Raw genomic sequence first — 20,448 nt, 5'->3', positions numbered from 1 at the left:
TTTCATCACGATAAGTGTACTCTTTAATCCTCATCACCCATTTTACCCATCCTGCCTCCCACTTCCCCTCTGGTAAACATCCGTCTATTCTCTATAGTTAAGACTCTTATTTCTTAGTTTCACTCTCTTTTATTTTTTCTTTGTTCCTTTGTTTTGTCTCTTGAATTCCACATGTGGATGAGATCGTATGGTATTTGTCTTTCTCTGACCTCTACTGTCTCTTCTCCAGCTCCATCCATGTTTCTGCAAATGGCAACTCTTTATTATTTCCTATGGCTGAATATTTCATTGTATGTGCCTACTGCATCTTTATCCATTCATCTCTCAGTGGACACTTGGGCCGTTTCCATGGTTTCGCTAGTGTAAATAATGCTGCAATAAACACAGGGCTGGATGTATACCTTTGAATTAGTGTTTTTGTATTTTGGGGATAAATATCTAATAGTGCGCTTACTGAATGATAGGGTAGTTCTATTTTTAATTTTTTGAGGAATCTCCATACTGTTTTCCGGAGTTGGCTGTACCAGCTTGCATTCCCACCGACAGTGCAAGAAGTTTCATTTTTCTCCACATCCTCACCAGCGTTTTTCTCTTGTGTTTTTTATTTTAGCCATCTCACAGGTGTGAGTTGGTATCTCACTGTGGTTTTGATTTGCATTTCCCTGATGCTGAGTGATGTTGAGCATTTTTCATGTGTCTGTTGGCCATCTGGATGTCTTCTTTGGAGAAATGTCTCTTCATGTCTTCTGCCCGTTTTTTGACTGCCCTGGTATCTTGTGTCTCTGAAGTGTGTAGGGTTCCTTGCTCTCCATGCATATCCACTTTCCATATTTGAAGAGAGAGCTAAAAGAGTGGTGAGTGTAACTGAACACGCGCTATGTGGCAGGCCTTGTGCTGGGCAACCTTCAGGCATCAGATCCTCACAATACCCAAGTGAAGTAGATCGTTTCATCTGCATTTGAATCCTAAAGAGTGACCCATTTGGACCACATAGGCAGGAAGTGGCATAGTTGTGCCTCTCCTCTTAAACCCCTCTACTCTTTGATCCAAATCTGTAGGTGTTCTTCTTCTGGAAGGAATATGTGTATATATATATTTTTAAATTTGTGGAGTTTCTGTATTTCCCTATTCTTACATGGTCAACTATTAGGACTGCTGAATCATGACAGAGCCATGTTCACCAGCAGAAAGGAGTTCATTCTTTGTGAAAACCTTCATGTATTATAGGAATTTTAATGGGTTAAAAAGTAGAGGTGCCTGGGTGGCTCAGTGGGTTAAAGCCTCTACCTTCAGCTCAGGTCATGATCCCAGGGTCCTGGGATCAAGCCCCACATTGGGCTCTCTGCTAATCAGGGAGCCTGCTTCCTCCTCTCTCTCTGCCTGCCTCTCTGCCTACTTGTGATCTCTGTCAAATAAATAAATAAAATCTTAAAAAAAACCACATAGACTTAATGAGCTACAAGACTCTTTTAAGTATACCCTTTTCTTGGTAATACCTCTTATTGTGCTTTTTCTGTCTTCTTGTTTTCCTAGGTTATAGAACTGGTCTTGGATATTTTCAATAATTCTCTCTCCTTTCTTCATAAATGTTCTCTGAACAATTTCTGCCAATTACCATGAAGTAATACCCGAGGACCTTTACCGTTACAACATGTTAATGCATTCTGGCCATTCTGATGGATGGGAAGGTTAAGACTTCTCTGTAGATGGTGTCTTGTCCCTCCACAGAGAACTGAGGTCGGGTGCAGGTCCTGTTGCTTGAGCTGGTCATCCCAAACCATGTTGCTCAAGGGGTCATGCATCTCCTCATCAGTGATGTGGGCCATAGATTGGCTTCATAGAATACCTCACAGAAGGAACAGCAAGGCTCACCTGGTCCATATTGTTTTTTAAGCCAGAAAGAATGTTAAGTTCTCTGGGCATGAGCATCACCTTGAAAAGAAACTTTGACTCTCATATTCATTGTCAAAGTACTGTCAGCTTACTCAAATGTCCAACTGTCTGGCTTTGCCTTCTGATAGTACAATGTTTTCTTCATAGTAAGAAATTCGTAGTGGGAGATCTCAGGGACGAATGATTTTTGGGCGAGGGGGACAGAGGGATTCAACATACTGCTGCTTAGTACTATAGTTGTCACCTTTATCCCTGTCACATGAGTGGCCTAGTGGCTGTGGACATTGGCCTTGGTGTGAGACTCCTGTAGTTTCAAGCCCAGATGTAACCAGCTGTGTGACTAGAGACAGGTTACTTACCATTTGGTGTCAGTTTCCTCATTGGTAAAGAGGAAAGAGATATGAACTAATCTCTGCCTCCACGTCTTCATTGGTTACGTAGAATAATAGTACATTATTCTACAAGTTGGTAGATGTCGCTGTCACCATTGTCAGTCCCCTAAATGGATGCTGCATTATGTCATAAAATGCTCTCTCTTTCCCTTTCTTTCCACTTAGTTCTCCATCTTCTCCCCTTTATTCTCCTTTTCCCCATCCCACTTTCATAGGGAGGTCAGTTTTTTGGCAGAAACAGAGTGAGGGTCCTTGTCTTTACCATCCCAGAGCAGCTGGGGAGCAGAGGAAGGTATAGGATGATAGCTTTGAGGAGGGGGGATTGGCTGGCCAGGCTCCTAGAATTCTGTGGCTTGTGATCTCTGGAGCCTATTTCCACTGCTGCTCTAGTAGACTTTTCTTAATGCATTCTTTTCTAGTGATCAGAACTTGTAAAACAGCCCTGTCGCACTTATCAGTGGTTGCTTTTAATGTCTCCTCTTGCACATGAGCTCAAAGGTGGAGAAAGCCCTTTCTAGCCAGCATGGGGAATACTTAACTTTTACACCTGGGAGGCAAATTGCAAATTCTCATAGGACTGGACACTTGTTCTTGCTCCCAGCGATGGTCCTGACTTCATTGTTGCTTTGCTGCCAGCACAATTCTCCTAGAAGCAGGAGACTGCTTTTTTTGCAGGTGGTGTTTATAAACCCATCAGTGACAGGCTAAGGCAGTGGTGTTGGCCCCGGGGCATAGGGAGTCTGAATTCATTTGCAGATTATTACAGGGATAGCCCCAGGAGGGGGAGGCCAGTGGAGAAATGGAGAGTCCTGTTCTGTGAGTGGGTGGAGGCTAGGACTTTGTGGTCAGAGAGACTTCTTAGGCAGGAGAGCAGAGGGAAAGAGATCTCCCTAAGAAGCATACAGACCCGATTTTTGAGTACTGGCTTTGCTATTTATTAGCCATACAGTGTTGGGAAATTACTCTGCCATTTCAAATATTTTAACATGCTTTTTCACTTAATTTGTTATAAACATCTACCTGTGTTAGTACGTACTGATCTACTTCCTCTTTTATAATAGCTGGGCAAGATTTCATGAAGACATGTCTTGTAATTGAGGTAGCTGTTTCCCTATACATGGTGATAGGGACTGAATGTTTTCTATGTTGAAGCCTTAACCCTCCTGCGGCTCTATTTGGAGGGGAGGATCCTCTAAAGACCTAATGAAGGTTAAGTAATATCATCAGGGTAGGGCCCAAGTCCTCTAGCATAGGTGTCTTTGACTTGCTCTCTGTGTGCCCTGAGAAAAGGCCATCAAGACAGACTGAGATGGTGCCCATCTACCCACAAGACAGGAAGAGAGCTCTCACAAGAGCCTGACCCTGATGGCAGCTTGATCTCAGATTCCCCTGCCCCCAGAACTGTGAGAAATCAAAGTCTGTTGTCCAAGTCACCCAGGCTGTGTTATTTTGTTAAGGCACCCAAGCCGGGTAAAGGAGATGGACATTCAAGTTGTTGATGACTTTCCCTTACCGTAGACCATTAAGATGTACATGTTTGCCTAACGTGCTGACTTGCTGGCTCATAGGATATTTCTTTTTCTCTCTCCTTTCCTTTAAATTCTAGAATTTTCATATGTACTAAAAAGTTGAGGGGGTAATATCCTGAACTCCTATATGCCCATCTACCTGTATATAATAATTGTTAGCATTTAGGGACATGGCAGATTAATTGCCAATCCCTCCAAAAAAGGCTGTTACCAGCTTATACCACCCTAGCCCTTACCGCCCACCAGACACTCACACACACACACACACACACACACACAGTGTAAGAGAGAGGATGTTTTTAGTTTTAACACAAAGAAGAGTGTTCTCGGCTTCTCGTTTTGGAGGGGAAAGAAAATCTCTCTTCTCAGGAGGGGTGCTTTTGGTCAGATGCAGCTTTTTATCTTCTACCCCTTTGTCCTAATCTGTCCCTGTCCCCACCCACTGCCATTCGGCCATCTTGGGCACACAGGGTCACCTGTCTCTACCACTCAGCTGCCTGGCTGACTTAGCCGCATAGCCCATGGGCCCCTTGGTTCGGCCTCTGATGAACATGGCCGGTGCCTTGCAGAGAAAACTGAAACCGGTGACAGAGGTCTTCCCTATGGCCATTCTTGTCTGGTTCCGGCACAGTTCTGTGGGCAGAATCTTCTCTTTTGTATTCTGTGAGGCTCTGCCGTCAGCCAGTGAACAAGCCCCTCCGTAGAGGAGAGGGGAAGCAAGACGCAGGCACAGGTTACCATGGGGACAGACAAGCTGTAATAAATGTTTGGCATCTTAGCTTGACGAGATTTTCGCAGTTTGGAGTCATTTCTTTGTCATCCATCCATTAAGTCACTCCTAATGAATCACTGGGAGTGTCTGCTCTTCAGATGAACTGCGGTTGAGTGTGATTCAGGCAGAGAGCAGCCTTAAAAGCAATGAGGAGACAACAAACATTCATTAATTTGTCAACTTTTTGTAAATTGAATGGCCTCTTGTCTGTGGAAGTTTCCAGGAGTTACTGGCATGGACCACAAGTTCATACGGCTGTTTGAGATGATGTCTTGGCTCGTTTGACTCAGCGGGTAGGCTTGTTGCCTCCCAGGATCCTGTGTGGCTTCGAGTCCCCAGAGGTTCCTCACAGGAGGAAAGAGGGCTCTGAGAGGTGGCCACAGAGACCTCTACCCCAAGACCCCTTCTTCTTTGGAGGCCCAAAGTTTGCAGCTTGTCTCTTCTTGACAAAGTGCTATTTGGGCTGAAACGGGTGTATGCCCTCTCCACTCACATCAGTTTGGGAGGCTGGGTTCTGCTGTGTGCATCTCCCTGCAGCACTTGCAGGGCCGTGGTCCTCTGGAGTCCTCCATGTGCTCTCAAGGCCCTTCATGGTGACGCTGCCGCCCTCTCCTGTTGTGTCATCTACCAGCCCTACTCCAGCCCATCAGGAGCCAAATGAAACACTTCCGTTCCTCAGACTCACCTTGATCTCTCTGGTGAAGAAAGGCGCCTCCTACCTAGAATGTTCTTTTTCATCCTATCGTTGGGCTTGAACCCATTTTCCATAGATGGCTGTCTGTCAAGGAAGTCTCACTCGCTGAAGATCCAGGTGAGGTCCTGCACCTCTCCTCTACTACACTGAACTTCGCCTCCTGTTGCCTGGCCTCCCTGAGAGCTGCGAAGCCCTGGGGCCAGGAACGTGGTCCTGCTCCCTCTGGAGGTGCCAGCCTCCAGCCCGCACAGAGCAGAGACTCTGCGGGTGTTAATGGAATAGATCCACATGTGTGTCAGTGCCCCAGGTACCTCTCAGGGATTCTGTGGCCAATGAACAAAATGGAACCTGCCCTCCTCTCAGAAGCTCTGAGGGGGTCTCCCGCTCCACTCTCACGGGGGTTCTGGGCCTCTGTCCATGAGCTTACAGGATATGCCCTCAGACAGTAAAAAGGCTTGGTTCTGGATTTTCAAAATCAATGTAGCTAATTAAAAAGTAACTCGAACTGGAAAACAAGTTTAGAAACAATTAAGATAATTAAAATATCACAACCTTAATTGAGACCAAGCCCTGAGCTTAAAAATGAAAATGAATTAAAAAAAAAAAAAAAGAAGACGCGAAGCCTATAATGAACTTGCTTTCAAATTCAGTGTTTTCCAGCTTACTACATCTCTCTTGAAATTAATTTATTCCTCTTTTCTTCTTGGAAAACAATTTCTTTAAAAATTATGAAACAAATTAATCGGGCATGTGTTCTGTGCCAGCTGACCTTTGATTGGTGTTGGGGAATGGGCAGGAGAGAGGACATGGAACACTCGTGGGGGAGCGCTCTGGGTCAGGGACACTGGCCTCGTGGAGTCCACAGAAGTCCTGTGGGCCTCAGAAGTCCTGAGGGGACGGGACCGGGGCAGGCGATCCAGGACTCTGCCATCCTGTGGGCAGTGCTACGTCCTGTTGTCAAGCCTGTGGTGGGAGAGGGAGAAACTTGGAACACAGGTTCCTGAAATCATTAGTCCCTTGACAAGGAAGCTTCTAGGCCTGCTCCTGGTTATCACTAACACTCAGCTTTCTCTCCCTACTTCTTTCCCTGAGCAATTTCCCTGCCCCTTATTAAAGGGCCTCTCAAATGCCACTTACTATTCTGATCTGTTATCATTCCCTTTACAAAGTGGAGCCACATAGCTCTGTCCACTGCGGCTGTCGGCTGGCTGCTCTCCGGTGTCACCGTGGGCACTGGGGTTCCTCAGAAAAGCACAGCTGGGAGGCCGCATTTAAAGGCAGATGACACACTCCCTTCATCATCCCCATCCCCTCTTAATCTCAGCGTTGCTGTTTTTCAGACACAAAATGCACCGTGGTGATTAAAATGAACACCGACAGCTTGATTTATTACTGTTTTGTTGTTCTGCAAAGTTCATTTACTCAAAATAATTCGCATACATGTTTGAAGTATTCAGACCCTGGTAATTAATGTTTAGCAGACTTTATTTCTGTATGCAAATTGTTAAGTATGTGTATGGAGTTAAGGGACTGGTTTTCATTTCGTAGTCTTTATGGTTGGATTTTGGGTTGTTTGTTTTGAAGAAATGCCGGCTTCGTGAATTAGAGGAGTGGTGATTTATAGTTGTTCACTATGTGCCAAGGCTGCAGAAAGAAAACTGACCAAATCAGTGGTCGGTGTTGTTAGCTGGACGGTTGCCGCCTTCAGAGGCGGCACACAGAGCATGCGGTTGCCCAGGGCCGGACTCCTCACCTTCCCGGGAAGCCCTGGGGCTGTCAGGCCATGTTTCCGGCCTGGGCACACCAGATTCCCTAGCTGTCCTTGTGTTAGACCCTGAGCCTCTTTCTGCCCTGAGGACCTCCCAAGAACCTGGTGCACTTGGGCTCTCGACTTGGTGTGAGGTGTGGCCCCACGGTTAAGTCCTCACGGGAGATCCTAGGTGATTCTCACCCCGCTGGCCTCTGAAGGTGAGAAGTTTGTGTTCTGGAGTCAGGTGGTTGGGGGTGACATTCCCTCTGCACTGCTCATCAGTGACTCCTCTTTAAGACTTTCGTTTGTAAAATGGGCACATTACTAGCAGCTGCCTCTTTGGGTGGTTTCACGAACTATATATGGTAATCCAGTTAGAGGGCTTGGTTCATGACCCGCATGTCTGAAGCCATGGGTAAGTGTCAAGCTATCCTTGTTAGTACGAAGTCGTCTTATTCATTCTGGGGACACAATGCTCAAAAAAGGAGCAAACACCTACAAGTGGTATAACCTAGACGAGGTCTGTTACATACTCGCAAATATGAACTCGTGGACTCCTCCTGACAACCCAAACAACAGCAATGACATTGTATACCCCATGTAGAAGGAGAAACTGAGGCATGGGGGAGCCGCAGAGCTGGCATTCAGACTCGGAAATACTGGGCCTGGAGCCTGCTCTTCCGTACTTCGTCACCCAGCAGCTCACCCAGTCGCTCTGAGATGGCACCGTACATGGAGGTCATCTGGGCCACAGTGTGGATGTGGATGTTTGTGGAGTTGCCTGCAGAGAGAAAGAGAACCCCAGGTTTGGCCCTGAAGCGGGTCCTACAGTGCACCAGATTTTGCGAAGCATCGCCCTGTCAGTTTCCACCTTGGCCTCACACTCCAGTGAAAGTCCCCGGGGTTCTGCAGCGCTGAGCCTCTGTCAGGGAAATGCTGAAGCTGGTACCTTGGTGGGGGCTGCCTGTGATCTGGTCCCTGAGTTCCTGGAGCTCCCTGATGTCTGACTTTCTCCTGCGGTGAGGAGGGCCCCGCAAAGGATTGGCATGGTGGTCATCAGTGCTTGTCCTGCAGTCATTCTGCAGGTGGGCTTAATTTTGCATGAGTCTTGGAAAGCAGGTCAGAGTTGGTGGGGCGGCCACTCTAGGGGTTGGGGTGGGAGACATTGCCCACGGAGGAGGCCTGTGGCCTGAGGCCGCGCCAGGCTCCTGGCTTCTCAGGTAGACATCCTGAGGATGAGGAGCATTCCACCTAGGACTGGGAAGACTTTGCTGTGAGTTTCCAGAAGGCCCAGCCTCGGGGACTCTGTGAGCAGACACAGGCTTCCCCCACCCGCCCCTGCCCCGTTGTTTGCCTGCCGGATGCAGCCCTTAGCTGAGGAGTTCAAAGCGAACACTCTGTCCCTGGGGCTTGAATTAGCCTCTTTTTTTGTCCTGCAGCTCATTTCCCTCTGCTAAGCTTCAGGCAGACAGACAGTCCCTTGGGGAGAAGGCTGTGCTGATGACTCCCTGGGGACCAGGACCTGGGACTAGTTGCTGACTTGACTGGCCAAACCAATGTACCCTGCTGGTGTGGACGGCAGCCGAGGCTGCTGCAGCGGAGCGAGCCTCCTGAGCTGTTCACGCAGCACAAAGGCCTCTGATGGGTTCCCATCCCCTGAGACATACCCCGCAGCCGCAGCCTTTGGAGGGAGGTGGTCTTGAGACTTGGGGTCCATGTGGGCTGAGAGGAAACAGGACTTCTCTAAACGCAAGGGTTTCATGGTCACCGAGGGACCCAGCCTGTAGCCGGGACGATGGCATTTCTCCGGGCAGGTGTTCTGTCCCTGCTTGGGATGACAATTGGTGTAACTGCCTATCTCTGTGGGGAGGACATGGGGCAATGTCCCCTCCTCTGGCTGCGGAGAGAAGTTATGAAAGATTTACTGCCTAAATAGGCTTTCGGCCTGGAGCTGGGAGATGATACGATTGCTTTTGTTTTGCGGAGAATTCCCTACGGCCTCTTCTCTGCTCTGAGCATCTGAGGAACGTGGGTTCCTCAGCTTGCCGAGCACGGATGAGCCCAGGGCCGGCTGCTCAGCTGGTTCTGGGAAACATTGTGGTCGAGGAACTGCTGCTGTGGGAGACCCTCCCTCCCTCTCTCCACTGCCTGGGTTGAATCGACATCCCCTCCCTTCCCCTTGTCATCCCCACGTGCAGGCCACACTTGCTCTTCGGGGGAGGGGGGAGTGCCTTGCCGGTGGCCCAGATGTGCCTCCCTGTGCCGGCGTGTGCTGGTCTTCATGCCTCGACTGCTGCCCCACTCTGCTCCTCCGTCAATATCCAGTTCACATATTAATGCTTCATTAATCCGCGTCCCAGAAATTGATCTCTATTTTTCTCTCAAGCTCTGTTATCATTTTATATGCCCGGCAGGGCCCTTATCTCCTCCCGCCTTGCACGATAAATATTTATGTGTCAGCTTGTCCCCCTCCTTATTATACCGGAACTCTGTGTGGCACAGAACGGTCTTGCACATCCTCAAGTTCTCCCCAAATTTAAAATAAGCTCATGGATGCACACAGTCCATGTTGATGGAACCGGGGCCAAAAAACTCTGTCCTCAAGGACTTTTGTAGTTGCAGGGAATAAGTAAAGGTAGGCGTGGGTGAAGTCATAAAAAGCAATTGCAGACAAATAACGAGAGAGGGAAAAGTAGCTCTTGGTCCTTGGAGCATGTAAGCTTCTAGGATTTTTAAAGTAATTCCTGCCTGAGATGGAGATGCTGAAACTCCCCAAAGCACAAAGGAATCACTATCCTGATGTTGAAGAAGCGCACGTGCACAGATACAGAATTCCCCCTGGTTTGGGGGTTCATTCTGATCCCCATCAGCCGAAGAAAATGGCATGGAGTGCAGACACATGGTCTGTTTATTTCCCACTTGTTTATTTGAGTAGAAAGAGAAATCAAACTTCCCTGGAGGTTCTAACCCCCGCCTCTTCTTGTTCTTTTTGCCTTAGCCCTGGACCCATCCAAAGACCCCTGCCTGAAGGTGAAATGCAGCCCTCACAAAGTATGCGTGACCCAGGACTACCAGACGGCCCTGTGTGTCAGCCGCAAGCACCTATTCCCCAGGTAAGGCAGGGGTCTGGGAGGCCCACTCCAGCTGACAGATCTGGGGGTACCTAGTGTCTGACTGGAAGACAGTGGTGGGGGGGAGGAGAGAACATGTTTCTGTTTTTAAAAAGATTTTGTTTATTTATGAGAGAGAGAGAGCACAAGTTGGGGGCAGAGGGAGAGGGAGAAGCAGATTTCCAAGGGAGCAGGGAGCCCGAGGCCGGGCTTGATCCCAGGACCCCAGGATCATGACCTGAGCCGAAGGCAGACACTTAGCCAACTAAGCCACATGGGTGTCCCTTGTCATCCTTTGATTTTTTTTTTTAAGACTTTATTTATTTATTTGACAGAGAGAGATAGATCACAAGTAGGCAGAGAGGCAGGCAGAGAGAGAGAGAAAGAAGGAAGCCGGCTCCCCGCTGAGCAGAGGGCTCCATCCCAGGACCTTGAGATCACGACCCAAGCTGAAGGCAGAGGCTTAACCCACTGAGCCACCCAGCCACGCCCCTTGTCATCCTTTGATATGGTGTATGGTGCCTGCCATCCTGCTGGGTATGAATCTCAATTCTCAAACACTGATTTGCAAAGAATTTCAATATCTGTATTTGCTTTAAATCAACTTTATATGTCTCTGAGCCCACATCTGAGCAGATGAACAGAAAATCCCTTCTTGGTCATTGTGAGAACCATTCCTCCTTCCAGAATGACTCCAGAGATCCAGAAGCTTATAGCCAAGGGAACAGGGTCTGAGCCTTTTATCTTTTGGTTACCACTGACCTGCTTACCTTTGAGGTTTCTTGAGGTCTGCAGGATGTTGGCTTTCACGCCCACATAGGTTGTGGGCATCTTTGTCAGGCTGGGGTTTGGGGTCTTTCCTCCTCAGGCCCACTGCACCACCATTCCTCCTGAGAACACGTCTTACTGTTTTCTCAGTCTGTCGCACCCGGTCTCCCTTCTTCCCCAGCCTGGGGGAGGTAGGTCTCCTCACTCTCCTTTAGGATCCTTAAAGCCTTTGCCTCTTGCCTTCTCCCAGCTTTGTCCATCTAGTGGGCTTAGGCTTTTGTAGATGACAGAGAGAACCTTTGAGTGTGGCCTACTTGTGCATTCAGTCCTACAGAAATATTTGAAGCAAGAACCAGCACATGCATGTGTGCGCACACACACACACACACACACACACACATGCAAGGCTTCCTTTACCAGTGGGGTTGGGTGGGTGGAGGTGGGAGAAAGGTGATTTCAGTGCCTCATCTCCCTTCTTCCTGTACTGCTGTACGGTGGAGAAGTATAGCCGTGGGCCTCGGAGTCTTCCCACCGGTTTTGGATATGACTGTGTGCTCTGCCATGACCTCAGGTGGAGAACACAGCCTTCCTGGGACTGGATTCCCACTGAAATGCACCTCCTGTGGCTTTTGCTCGTTAATTCCACTTTGCCCCTGGGACCATGTAGGCTGTCATGTCCCTTCCTGCACTTCTTGAAGTCTAAGCAATGCTGGTCCCTTTGGCTGCTCCTCTTGGGACATGTTCTAATTTCCTTCCTTCAGTTCTCTAAGTGGCTTTCTCTGAACTGCCCGGGAAGCTCCATCATGGTCCAGCACAGAGACCGCTGGGAGCTAAGCCGTCACCCTTTCTGTCTCTGCAGAGCTCTTCCCCGCAGCTCCTGACTCCGCCTCCATGATCACATAAAAACAGTCATCCTTTGTCTCTGTAAAACTGAGATGCGAGGTATAATGGGTTCTGCTCTTTCCTGCAGACTGGAGCATTCTCCCTGGAAGTAAAGGCAGATCTCATCCCCAGACTCCTATCCTGTGCCAGGCATGGTGCTCAGACCCACACGCTTTGAGTTCTTCTAGCCATTTTGTCAAGTTGGTATTTGCTTTGTCTCCACTCTGAAGACAGAGAATTGAGACAGGGAGAGGCAGTAGCAATTGGCTTAGGTACCCAGAAAGTGGCAGCCGTGATTCAAACCCAGGACCGTCCAACCCCAAAGCCGATGTTTCCCATGACTGCAATACGTTGGCCTCTCCGTTTTTCCTGTCCTGGTCTGTTTGTTCATTTTCTGTCATTTAACCAAAAGGTATTGAGTACCTACCATGTTCCAGGCTCGCATTACCCACTGAAGCTACACGCTATGCTACCCTTGAGGAAAATCAAGTTCACTGTGGAGTGGGATGTACAAAAAGTTGATTGTTGTTATTACTAGAAAATGTTCTTAAAGCATACAAACTCTGAGAAAACTAGACTAGATTCTCCAGCTGCGCGTGATTTCTTCCTTCTCTGCCAGTGGTAAGATGAAGACTCTTTTGCCACAAATACCCAAATGCCCTTTTTGGGATAGTGCTCCAGATTTAAGCCGTAGGGTTGTGTATGTGTGTGTATGGACGTACAGCAGGAATAGTCTCTTGTCTGTTTCCTCCTGGAATGTAGCCCCTCTGGGAGTGCCACGTAATTGTCAGCATTATGCTCCAGTCTGTGCAAGGGGGAGGCAGAAACCGGGCATGTCTAGGGGTGAGTGGTTTGTGCCCGCGTGGGAAACACCACCACTTGTTTGCTTGGGTTCCAAGTGTAACCCTCATCTCCCACCTCTCCTGATGGCCACAGAGTTACAGTGACAAAGAGCAAGGCTTTGGGAATGAACCCAATCTGGGCTCTGTTCCCAAGCTGGCTGCTTTCTTGCTCTGTGACCTTGGCAAGTCACTGTACCTTTCTGAATTTGTGCCTTTTCATCTGCAAAGTGGATTTAATGAAAGCACTCACTCATCCCTCTTTCCTTTTCCTTGGGATACATCCTCTAAGGACTCTTCAAGAGAGAGTTTCCAGGTAATAAGTGTCGCTAGTCCCTGCACAGGGTATTTTGTGCACGCGTCAGGAGCACAGTGTAGACTCACATTGTGACGGCTCGTCTTCCAGTTGCTTAAACAATTATGATCATCGTTATTGCTAGTGTCTCGTTCATTCTGGAAGGTCAGCCAGGAAAGCCCACAGTAGCATGCTCCTGAGAAGAAGGTAGCCCCTCCAGGTGCCCCCCCTCCTTCCCAGCCTGACTGTACCTGCTTCTCCTTCCTTTTGGAGGAAGCTGTGAGGTTCAGCCTGAGGATTACAGTGTCATTTCTGCTGCCCTCTTTGTGATTCACAGCAGGTAAGGACTAAGAAGATGACTGCATTTCTCATGATAGGGACCTTTTGTTCATTGGAAAAACAGCCCCAAGAGGAGGCTGTGATTGAGACAGCATGTCTACTCCTTTAGCAGGATTTGGGAGGTGGTCTGAGCCTGGGAAGGTTGGCAGTGGTGTTGGCTCTGGCTGTGGACCCATCCTCCCCCGTTCCCTTTCGGAGGCTGAATTGCTCGGCCTGCCATATCAGCCTAGCACACACCTTTTCCTCGGGTCTTGGACACCTTCCCAGATGAAACATCTGTCCTGCCACATTCTGCTTCAGGGGTCCCCTCTGACCAGAGAGACAGTGTTGACAACTCTATTTATTCGTCCATCAGGGAAGTAATCTTTCCCTCCGTGAAACATCTGTAGACAATCCCATCAGCCAGTTTGGCCTCTGCAGCAGCTCAAGAGGCAAACTCCGAGTGCCAGATCGGCAGCAGCACACACACATGGAGAGGCGGCTGGGCCGGCGGTGGGCTGATTACGAGTGAGGCTCCAGACTTTAGCAGTCTTGTCAAGTGTATTGAGGCAGAGGACAGTGAACACGTCAGCGAGAAAATTTCATTAGCTTTCCTTGCCCGTGGAGAGGGAGTGAATGGAGAAGCTGTTTGAAATTCACATCTGTGAGCACCAAGTGTCTCGGAGGACAGGCCACCATTTTGGTGGGCGGCCAAGTGACCCAGCTGGCCTCCCTCGGCTGGAGTTCGCCTCTTTAGAGTGGTGTTTGGATTCAGGTTTGCATCTGGTCTCATCCAGAGGCTTCAGCTCCTCCCATGTTCTCTTTGGAGAATTCTCATTGGAAAATCTTTGTTTCGTCTCTTCCTGCAATTGAGCCACACTGAGCAGTCTAGGGAGAAGGTGAATTCTTGGTAGCGTGTTCACCTTTTAGGTTCTACAAAGGGGCCATTTATGCATTTCAGAGCCCTGTGAAGGCTGCCCAGAGCTGGAAAGCCTTCTCTGAGATGACTTTTTAAAAACATCTTAATTGATTTTTGGTATAGCAATCTTTGATGCTTATTACAGCAAACACTAAAGATACAGAAAAGTAAAAAGTAATGGGAAATAGGCAGTGCTTGCACAAGCGAAAAACAGTAATTAAACATTCCTCCCATTCTTTTTTCTAGTCAATGGGTTTTATCCATTAGTTTGTTTCTGGTAAAACTTGATCATCAAGTGATGCCTATCTTATAAATAAAGATTTGTATTGGGTTCTCTTCAGTTAATTTTTATAAATAAATATCTTTGTGATACTATAACTCTTTGTAGATACAAATTTTATAGACTGTCATAATATAGTATACAGAAGATTAACTTGAAGTGGATCATAGACCTAAATATGAGTTAAGAATATAAAACTTCTGATAGAAAGCAGGAGTAGTAACCTTGGGTTTGACAGAGATTTCTTAATTAGGGCACAGAAACATCATGAACTATAAAAGGAAGAGATAATAATAATAAAAAATAAAAACAAATTGGATTTCATCAAAACTGATCTTCAGAACACATGGTAAGAAAAGGATAAGCCATACTAAGGGAAGATATTTATGAAACACAGGTCTGAAAAAAGGTCTGTATCTGGATTATGCAATGAAAATATCTGTCCCTACAAACACTCACTCATGAATATTCATAGCAGTTTTACTCGTGATAGCCAATAGCTAGAAGCAACCTCAAATGTCCATCAGCAGGTGAAGGGTTAAACAAATTGTGGTACATCCATACAGTGGATTACTACTCAGCAATAAAAAGAGATAGGCTATTGATGCATTCAGTAGCATGGATAAGTTCGCTAATAACTCTGCTGAGTGAAAGGACATCGTCCAGAAAAGAGTATATATGCTCTGAGTTCTATTTACCTGAATTCCTAGAGAACACAGGCTAATCTGTGGTAGCAGAACGCAGAGCATTGGTTGTCTGGGAGAACAGGTCAGTGGGGTGTCTGAGCAGTCTTTAAAGCTAGATAATGCAGAATGGATCTGTCGGGAAATAGTGACACTCTGGGTTTCAATGCCAAAAATGCCACGGGCAAAAGAACTCTTTGGGGGAAGAAGAGTTTTTAAGGCAACAATGTATCATTCTCTCTGACTTAGATTTTGGAAATGCTGTTTTAGGCTTTCTTAAAGAAAATGCCCTCTCAGGAAACAGGGGTGGACAGAAAGCCATACAACCCACAGAGGGCTCTGCTCATAAGGATTCTCTGCCCATCAAAATGGCTGGTTCTGATTTATTGCTCTGGGTGGGCGGGAGCTAAGGGTGGGATTCTCCCTACAGAGCAATGAACATTGATTTTACCTCTCTGTTGCCATTGATTTTCATTTGGAGAATGGAAAATTGAAGCATTTGTTTTAAGCCTTGCAGACAAGCAACATTCTCAAATTCTGCAAGTGCAATGTGAGCGGGAGGAAAGGGTGTCAGGATGGGACTTAGAACATCTGAGCGTACCCTTGGAAGCCTTCTGGGAGCAGTGGGAACTAATCTGTTTTTAAATAAGGAGCCGGCGGCCAGTCTTCCCAGTGGGGCTAGGCCTCTCTAACGTAATGGCCCTTTATCTCCGCTTCCTAATTATCTGGAATAACAACGAATTCTCTGCACCGGCGAAGAATTCAGATTGAGTCCAGGCTCGTGGTGCTGTAGACCAATCTGAGAGCTTTCTGTCTTTTATGTGAACTTGGAAAAAAAGAATCAAAGTGTTTGAGGTCAGAGAGAAGTACATGACAGAATGTGCCTCAAATACCAAACTCTCAGAGGATATTTGAAAGGATGATGGTTATTTCATCTCAGTTTTGTTTTACAACGAAGCACTGCCTCCTGCTACAGGGGCTTTGAACGGGTTGATTATACATACACATATCTGGCTCGGTTTGGAAGACACACGGCCACGTGCAAAGTGGGTGATTCCTCGGTGTCTGCATGGCGACCTCGTACTTTCTCCAACTCCAGGCCTTGCCCGTGACCGAAGTGTGATCATGCTTGCATTCCTTGTTTATGTTTCCATCTTGATAACACTCACATTTCTTCTCCCGAAGGCCCAAGCATTGCCTTGTGTTCTGTTTTAACCTCATGGGATCTTCCCTTTCCCTGCTCTGGGCCCAGGTAGAGTGCTGATGAGAGCTTGGCACTGTTTATAGGCCGTTGGTGGAAATTATGGAGCTGAGTTTTGGGTTTGAGCCCACTTCTAAATCAGCCACCTTATTAAACAGGAAAACCGTCACTGGGATCTCTTGATTTGTGGTCACTGAGGCAAACAAAGGGAGAGTGGTTGATTCAAGAGATGCCATTTCTCAACCACCTACCATGATAGGCACACTTGGCAGAACAGATCTTGCTGAATTCTCACAGCAGTCGGATAGGTCTGCATTATGACCCGCATTGTATGGATGGGATTATTGACGTCCTGTTAGTAACTCCTTTCCTGGCCAAGGGCCTGCAAGGGATGGATTTGAACCAGAATGAAGGAACACCACAGGGACCCCTCTGCTGCAGGAGTCACAGGTATGAGCTCTCGCTCTCTAGTTTGCCTTTTCCATCAGAACTGAAGCCCACCTGTCACCCAGCCAACCTGCTGACCTACTCCTGGCCCTAGGGGTCCTATGCTTGAGCTGGTGCCCTTCTGACCTAACTTGTGTCACCAGTAGAGCCATCAGTGGGAACATGGCAGACACCCATTTCTGCCTTTTCTATGCCCACAATGGTCATTCTGGGTTCATTTTTCCCTTCACTGGTTTATCCAAAGGTCATCATTGAAACCACATCACTTAAACATAAGAGATACTTATTTACTTTCAACTGAAGCCTCCCCCCCCCCCGCCCCCCCCCCCCCCCCCCCCCGCCCATGGAAGTATTGTATGCCTCTGCCTGGAAGGACCTAGCTGCTCCTGGAGACTTCAGTGAGCAAGATTTCATAATTCAAGCAAGCCAGTTACCTTCTCTGTTCCTTTGTTTTTCTCTCTGAAATTGAGAGTATTGATTACACGAGCTTGACAAGAGCAGCAGAGAGTAAAAAGCAATTCATAATGGAGATATGAGTAATTGCGTAGAATTTTTAGTCCCTTGGAACAAAGGGGACGGAGTGAGAGGCAGACATTACTTGGTGAGGTGGATTCACTCGGTGAGTTTTAGGAACACATTAAAATCATGACTGTCAGTACATTTTCCCAAACCCAAATTTGCCCCTGCCTTGTTCCCCCCACCCAACTTTTTTCTTTTTTTTTTTTTTTAAACTTTATTGCCCGTGCCCCACAGGTTATACTCAAAGACGGAGGGCAAATGAGGGTGATTACTGAGTGAGTGCTCCCAGCAGCGTCTGATGGCATCTTGCCGGCTGGACAGTTGTTTCTGAGTGTGACTTTTAAGGACAGGAGCCTCTGCTCTACCTGAGCCCTTTCTGGCCCCTGCCACCCACGGCCACATGCTCATTTCTCCCTCCCAAGTTGTACTGCTCAAGATCTTCCAAAGAGGCTAGTTTGTGTTTCCCATTGACCCCAATGCATTGGATTGTTGTCTCTCTCTCTCTTTCTTTCTCTCTCTCTTTTGAGCGTATTCTCTCTATAGAAGATTGGAAAGGTTTTATCGTTGAATTCCCAAAATGTGCATGTGCCCAGATACAAAGTTGCTGGAAAGCTAGGAAACCGAGCGTGTATAGAGCTGGTCCGGGCATGGACGTTCACGCCGCCCTCTCGACTCCTCCCTCTGTGTCTCTCAGAGATTCCACGTGCGCTAGGCTGCTCTGAGGTTCTCCCCAGGATGACGGGCTGCGGTTGCTGTGTTGATTGCTGTTCTTGCCTGTTAAGAAATGGACAGAGAGGCATGTTTCATGCATCAGATTTAAGTGGATTTAGAAAGCGGAGGTTGAGGTGGGTGTGCGGGTTTTGAAGAGGTAATCACTAGATGTGATTTCCACAGGGGCTCAGGGCGTGTTGGGAAGCACACAGGTGTGAAGCATTACATTGGCACGTTCATCCCTAAATACTAGGAAACAGACAAGCTCCAGCCCCCTCAACCCCACGACTCACTGAAGATGTTCCATTGCCCACGCATTCTGGGGGCCCTTTATGGTATCTAGAAAGAGGAGTATCCAGGTATCCCAGGGTGGGGAGAGGGTTGGGGAACAAAGCCTCTGTGGCCCCTCACAGAACACATCATCTTCTTTTACAAAAGGGGTCAGACTGAATTTTCCCACTTAGACTAACTTCTGCTTTAATTTTCTGCTTTAATTTCCTTTGCCTCTGTTATTAATAAATCTGCTGTGGCCTGCTTGCTTTTTTGCCAAAACTCATGATTCCAACTTGTAGGTTTTCAGTTTAGACATTTTTATATCAAATTAATTCAACCCATGAACCATGAAAGACATTCTTGATGGGTATCAGACATCCCAGTAGGGTCCATCTGGGGGCACTGACCATGCAGGTTATGGGGCCAGGAAATGGACTCAGGATGATTTAGATGGGTATCCGAGGCTATCTTTAGAAGTACTTTTGTTTTAAATACAATGTTCTCAGGCTAATGTCCTATCTTTAATGTTCCTCATGGAGAGGGTAGGCAGAGGGCGAGGCCCTCCATGCACAGAGGGACAGGAGAGATGAAAGTTAATTAGTTGGGGGACTTTGCCACCTTTCCAAGGCATTCTTAAATGATGTTTTTAATGGGCTCACACTGAAACGGATGCAGGTCTGTAACAGAGCTGGGAAAGGTCCTCCTTCCAGCCCGCCTGCCTGTCCGTGATCTCACCACAGCTGGACATGCTGGTGTGTCCTGCTTTCCACTGAACTGGGAGTGTTGCTTTCCATCACCTAGTGGGATGGAAACCTCCACTGGCAATCAGTAATTCCCAGGTAGAGGGGCAAGATAGCAGGGCTCAGGTCCAGCCTGGAATTTGAGCCTTCGTCTGCAGATGCCAGGGAAGGCCATCCATGAATACAGTGATGCTGATAAAGGGCTTGAGGACTCGAATCTCTCCTGTCATCATTTTGGCAGGACGAGCCTCGGGAAACAGCTCACGTACACCGGTGATGGTGGGTGAAAGGTCCTTAATTCAGAACCCACTAAGTTGGAGTCTGTGATAATTTCTTGATTTAGCAAATATTTATGGTGCCTTCTATTTGCCAGACCCTGCTGCGTGTTTGGAATTCTGCGATGAAGGGGCATGATCTCGCCTTATGGAGAGCAAAGTCTACAGGAGAAAGGAGATAAAAAGGAAACTAAGTATCTAATAAATTGTCATAAGCACTAGGTAGGGTACGGGCGGGGTGTCCTAACAGAATCCCTTTAGTTGGTTGAACGCAGGCATGCTGGGAGGTGAAAGGTGCCAGCTGGGCAAAGAGTAGGGACAAGTGTTGGGTGTGTGTTCACATGACGCTCCTGCACATCTCATTGGAGCTTGTGGCCTAGGTGAGGCGATGGGAGACAAAGATTGTATATAGTGAAAGCTAGAAAATTTAAAACAACAACAACAACAACAACAAGAACAAAACAAAACATGGAATAGAGTTAAGGTTCCAAGATGCAGGCAACCATTTCTAGCTGCAGTTAGATTGAGACAAGGGTGGGAGGTAGTGAAGGGGCAGCGCTCCCTAGTATTTCTAGTGCTATAAGAGCACATGAGCACAGTGTGTCTCAGGCACGTTGAGACTTGCTTAGCAGAGATGGGAGGGCAGGGGGGCAGGGCAAGTTCGCCCCGAAGTCCATCTACTATCCAAGGGCCACTCTGCCCTCAAGACACTTGCCTACACAAAATCTCCATTTCCTTATTAAGTGCTGACTTGCACCCTATCCTGGGGCATTGTGATAAGATAGCAGTAGGCATAGTGCTGGCACATAGTAGATGCTCAACAAAGGTGAGTCTCCCATCCGAGTCTCTAGTTCCTCAGTGAACATCTAAGTGGAGGAATAAACCTTGCAGACTTTGCAGAGTCGCTCGGGCCTACGCGAGGTCACACATGCAAAGGCCCTATTATTTGTAACATTCCAAATGGTATCAGTTGTCATGACTGGTGAGTTCCTTACTGGCAGAGCGCCCTTGCTCCTCATTAGCTCGTTCTCCTACCTGCACCACCCACACTCCCTCTGGGGCATAGGCTCAGGTCTTGGTACGTGTTCGGGACGTATTGAACGAATGAATGTGTCCTTTAAGTCTAGAAAGAGGCTGGAGATGCATAGTCAGGCTGGT

The 20,448-nt window shown here is 47.6% G+C and overlaps 1 protein-coding gene across 1 annotated transcript in view; it reads left to right on the top strand.

Annotated features, from left to right (window-relative positions):
• SPOCK1 (SPARC (osteonectin), cwcv and kazal like domains proteoglycan 1) overlaps nucleotides 1-20,448 on the top strand; it is a 500,126-nt gene that overhangs the window by 339,786 nt on the left and 139,892 nt on the right. The window contains exon 4 of the mRNA XM_059174644.1: nucleotides 10,029-10,143. Within this exon, the coding sequence (XP_059030627.1) occupies nucleotides 10,029-10,143 (115 nt within the window). The remainder of the gene's footprint in view (nucleotides 1-10,028; nucleotides 10,144-20,448) is intronic.

This window comes from Mustela lutreola, chromosome 5, assembly GCF_030435805.1.
Source record: "Mustela lutreola isolate mMusLut2 chromosome 5, mMusLut2.pri, whole genome shotgun sequence".
NCBI classification, from domain to species: Eukaryota; Metazoa; Chordata; class Mammalia; order Carnivora; family Mustelidae; genus Mustela; species Mustela lutreola.
The sequence above is the reverse complement of the archived record's forward strand: the minus strand, read 5'-3'. Positions and strand labels throughout refer to the sequence as shown.